Consider the following 4991-nt stretch of genomic DNA (forward strand, 5'->3'; position numbering starts at 1 on the left):
CTACTACTACAGTACTACTACTACACTACTACTACTACTACTACTACTACTACTACTACTACTACTACTACTACTACTACTACTACTATACTACTACTACACTACTACTACTACTACTACTACTACTACTACTACTACTACTATACTACTACTACACTACTACTACTACTACTACTACTACTACTACTACTACTACACTACTACTACTACACTACTACTACTACTACTATTACTACTACTACTATTACTACTACTAATAGTTGTTGCAAGGCTCTATTTAAATGCAGACATCACTTCCTGTTACATTATATGGAAATATCTCAACAACTATTCATGGAGTGTGATTGTTTTTCCATATGTTATTAATGTTCTATTACAAAAAAAATGCATGAATATTTTATTCTTTAAAGAAAGGATGTCACAGGTACTTTAAAATCCAGTTGTGATCGACGGGCTTCATGAATTTCCTTTCTGCGGCCACGGGGTGGCGCTGTGGTCAAACTGGCAGTTGCCCCCCAGAAGAGGCAGAGCGCCGCGCGCTACATTCGGGGGCTAACAAAGGTTACTATGGAGACCTCTCACCTCTTTTGTTTCAACTTAAGAGGAAAGATGTCCAGCAGCTGCTACGTGTATCTTAGCAAAGACATTGTCAGCGGTAAAGCAGTAAGTAAACGGCGCTTAACTTAAATGGAGCAATTCACGGCTAGCTTAAGGCTGTTTTTGTATTTTTACCAAACTCACCTTTTGTAGTTTACATTAGCATGTTAAGAGCTAACGCTAACTGTGACTTCCTGTTTAAAACAATGTTTTAAAAGGACTAAATTATAGCCTTAACTTGTGATTCATTTGGTTGGACTGCCGTGACGGTACGTAAAGGACGTAAAGCTCGGGTGGGCGGACTGCACTGGTCGGTTTCTTTCAGCGTTAGCCTCGCAGGCTAGGCTAGCACGAATGACGGATTTTGGGAAGTGTAACACCGCCAGACATGATTGAGTGGAGACCATCCTACAAGTAAGAGACGTTTGAACGCACCTGGCACTGGTGCCCAGGTGTTTATGATGCTGGAGTAATTAGGTACGAAGCGGTGGTCGTTGTATGAGAGGAGCTGGCTTTTCCCCATAGCAAAGGAGGATGACTCGTTTTGGTAGAATATGCCTCTTTAATTTTTATTTCGTATAGAATCTTTTGAGCGTTTATGCTAAATATTCTTAAAGCTTTCTGCAGACTATTTAACAATTGCGAAACCCCGTTTCAGTTTGCAGTTTGCCCCTCTCTTGTGAGACGGTACGACTGTAGACGGTGACAGCCATCTTCACTGCTCGCATGATTAGCTGAGGTGGAGCTGTGTCTTCAATCTCCTCATTGCTTCATGTTTTTATTAAAATTTAAATGTTTTGAAACGAATTAAAGCCGGAACAGGGCGGTGCGTGCAAAAAAAAAACTGTACGTGGCGCAATTAGTAGACATAGCCCTGTCTTCTTGTCAGGAGAATGGAATGAAATGATGCGTTCAAGGTCCGCTCCGTTTTTCCGCTTCTAATCTAGAATCTCGAGAAAACGTGCAAATTCTGTTAACGTTAGACCTAATTGTTAAAAACAATAATATAATATTTTCTTTGACTCACGTTGTCAGTTTTAATTTTATGTGGGCAGAGAGATTTTTAGTTAAAATCAGCAGAAAGCCAATTTAATACGACGCTCCGAACGTGCTGGCAGCGTCGCGTACGTTCTGTTACGCAATAGGGGCGGGGTTTAAAGGAAGCACGTAGGACACGGCTCGTGCCAAGCAACACTGAGGTTACCTTAGTTAGATCTAGCATTTTGACAGTTTTGTGCATGAAGAGCGACATACTGACGGGAGTTGGAGTGTTTGACAGAGACTATTGCTTTTTTTAAACCAATTCTGGTAAGACGCTTAAATTTGTAATCTACGTTAGAGAGGGCGGTGTTAATTAATGTTTAATCTTAGAGATATATTTTAAAGCCCTGATTGGTTTGACTCAGAAAAGTTTAATCGTTTTATGTTTAAACGACAGTCCAGATTCCATGGTAATAAAGTGCGCACGCAGTGGATTGCCCCTTTTTTGTTGTTTTTAATGACTGCGCCAATAATTAAGAACCAAACAGACAGAAATGCTGCATTAAGGCGCATCTCTTCGTCTGTGTTTTTCCATGAGGGCTGCGGTGTTTACATCTGTGTTTAGCTATTAAAACCCGACCCACGTGTTGGGAGCATAGGACCATGTGGCCTTTGTAAACACTGCTGTTGGTTCTGTTTCCTGTACAACGAACTATGTATTAACTGTGTACTGGGTGTATTTTTTATAAAGTTTTTTGGACTTAATGTTATGCTGGGTGCGTTTACTTGAAGCTGCCATCTATTTGAGCAAATTATTAGGCCAGTTTACTTATCAGGCTAAATGTCAATAGAAAAGGTCATGTTCCCACATTTTAGTAGATAATTTTTATGTTCCTTCCTCATCTTTTTGTGTTTATTATATGCTGGTAAACAGGGTAAAGCCACAACAAAAATAAAAATGAGGGAAAGGCTGTTAAAGTCAGCTACTGCCAGTGATGATTATTATTATTATTATTATTATTATTTCTAGGCTATAGTTTGACCTAAACTGTCTTAAATATCCTCTTGGTATAGACTTGAGTATTTGAAGTTAATGTAAACATGTGTCTTGGATGGAAATGTGACTGAAAGTAAAATGTGGTTCCCCTCCTGCAACTGCATTTGTTTTTTGAAGAGGTTACATTAGTTCAGCAGGCACAATACAAATACTGCAGAACTGGTCTTTTATTACTGCTTTTCTTTAGTTTTACTCAAACATTGATTTATTAATTTGTGTTATTTTGTCAGTTGTTTGACACAAACTCTCTAAAATATCTGTTACAGTTCCTTTTCAGCTCAAAGATATCTCCTTTTCTAATAAAGAAAAACCTTTTTTTTTACATTTGAAAGCCTGAAAGCTGCGTGTTTTTCCATACTTGTTGGAAAATTCATCCTAATCGAAACCTATCAAAGTAGCTAACAATTTAGGGTTAAACATCAGATGTTATGGCAGTTGTGTAGATAACTCTTTGACGCTGTTAAAACAAAATTATATTTGGTTGCATGGTGAATAATCTTTATGTAATGTACAAAGAACACGTAACTACTAGGGGTGCAACGATACATAAAATTCACGATTCGGTTCGATACTTTAGTCTCACGGTTTGATATTTTTTCGATACAAAAAAGAGAAATGTCCATGGCATTTTTAACTTGTAATTTATTTAAATTAATTATGAACATTTGTTTAACCTCAAAAGTACTGTTTTTAAATTAAATGTTGCTGAAACAGCAAGTTTCTCAGTGGATCTGTGCTCAAAAATGCAGCCGAGGTGGAGTAGTCGAACACAGATCCACTGATCCTTCAACACAGAGCATCTTCAGAAGACAAGTTGATAAAATAAATTTTAAAAATCTGTTTTGTTTGATACATAATGTGTATTAAACCTAAAGCACTGGATTGAACGGTTCGATACGGGTACATGTATTGTTGCACCCCTAGTAAACTATATTAATACACTTTAAGACACAACTGGCCATCCTTGTTTATTTGGCTTTAAACGCGAGAATAAAATTCRGTGTGGACAATCATAAATATTTTGTCATTTTAAATTTTCAGGCCTGAACCAGATAAAGTCAGACTTTATTAAATTATAATTGGAAGCTGTGAACACACAGTCATAATAGCATGTTGATTCAATCACACTGATGATGAGGTGCTAATGCTCAAGATAAAGAGGGACGGTCCCTTTTGTGGGCAGGTTGAGGTTCTGTGTGAGCAGGACAGATCAGTGCTGGGGTAAACAAGTTGTCCTAAATGCTCTGATTGGAGGTCAGGGGTCACTGATAAGGATGGCGACTGTCTGCGTGGATCACCAGGCCAGACTCTCTCCTCACCTTCACCGTTTCGCCCTCTGTTTCTGCAACACACATTTACTCAACTATGGCCTCATTAAAACCATCGCCATCTGCTCCATATGTAACGGCCCAATTAGAGAGATGCTCTTTGACCCCACCTGTCCACTTTTAATTTGAAAGTCCATAGCCATCCCCATACACTGCCCCCTTCCTCTGGCCCGCTCACATGATGGTCTACGAGCAGGCCAYCCAGACTCTGACCTCTCATTGTCGTCTCTCTGCAGGGCCTGAGCTGATTTGTCAGCCTTGCGTAGGTTTGGTTTTCACCCTCCAAGTGTCCTGTGGCTATCRGCTGACCATGGTGGTCTGAGCAGAGGAAGCACAGCGAGGCTTGACCAAGAGAGGAGCAAAGAGACGGATCAGGGCAAAACGAGAAGAAAGGATATTTAAGAAGAAAATGTCTGTAAACAAAGAACTGGTGCTTTTCTATATTAGGTATAAACTGTCCCAGAGAAACTATCCTCTCGACCACATACTCAGTGACCCCTCAAACAGGACTGTTGAGGGGGGCGCAGAGCAGACAGAGACACACGCCAATGGGACTTTTAATGGGACGAGTCCCGGGACCCCGCCGGCGTCCCCGCTACGGCAGCAGGCGTCCCCCACGGCGGCGAGCATGGACAAGGTGAAGGAAGCGCTCCGGGACACGGCCAACGAGTTCGAGCTGCGGTACGCCCGCGCCTTCAGCGACCTGCACAGCCAGCTGCACATCACGCCCGCCACCGCCTACCAGAGCTTCGAGAACGTGATGGACGAGGTGTTCCGGGACGGCGTCAACTGGGGGCGCATCGTGGGGCTCTTCGCGTTCGGCGGGGCGCTGTGCGTCGAGTGCGTGGAGAAGGAGATGAGCCCCCTGGTGGGCCGGATCGTGGAGTGGATGACCGTCTACCTGGACAACCACATTCAGCCTTGGATCCAGAGCCAAGGAGGATGGGTGAGTCTCTCACACACACACACACACACACACACACACACACACACACACACACACACACACACACACACACACACACACA

General features: G+C 41.9%; 1 protein-coding gene across 1 annotated transcript in view; it reads left to right on the forward strand.

The window, feature by feature from the left end:
• Window positions 1–885: 885 nt before the first annotated feature.
• bcl2l1 (BCL2 like 1) overlaps window positions 886–4991 on the forward strand; it is a 32812-nt gene continuing 28706 nt past the window's right edge. Inside the window, exons 1-2 of the mRNA XM_014028208.1 lie at window positions 886–1011; window positions 4200–4909. Of these exons, the coding sequence (XP_013883662.1) occupies window positions 4373–4909 (537 nt within the window). The 5' untranslated portion in view covers window positions 886–1011; window positions 4200–4372. The remainder of the gene's footprint in view (window positions 1012–4199; window positions 4910–4991) is intronic.

Source organism: Austrofundulus limnaeus, unplaced genomic scaffold (assembly GCF_001266775.1).
Source record: "Austrofundulus limnaeus strain Quisiro unplaced genomic scaffold, Austrofundulus_limnaeus-1.0 Scaffold726, whole genome shotgun sequence".
Classification (NCBI taxonomy): domain Eukaryota; kingdom Metazoa; phylum Chordata; class Actinopteri; order Cyprinodontiformes; family Rivulidae; genus Austrofundulus; species Austrofundulus limnaeus.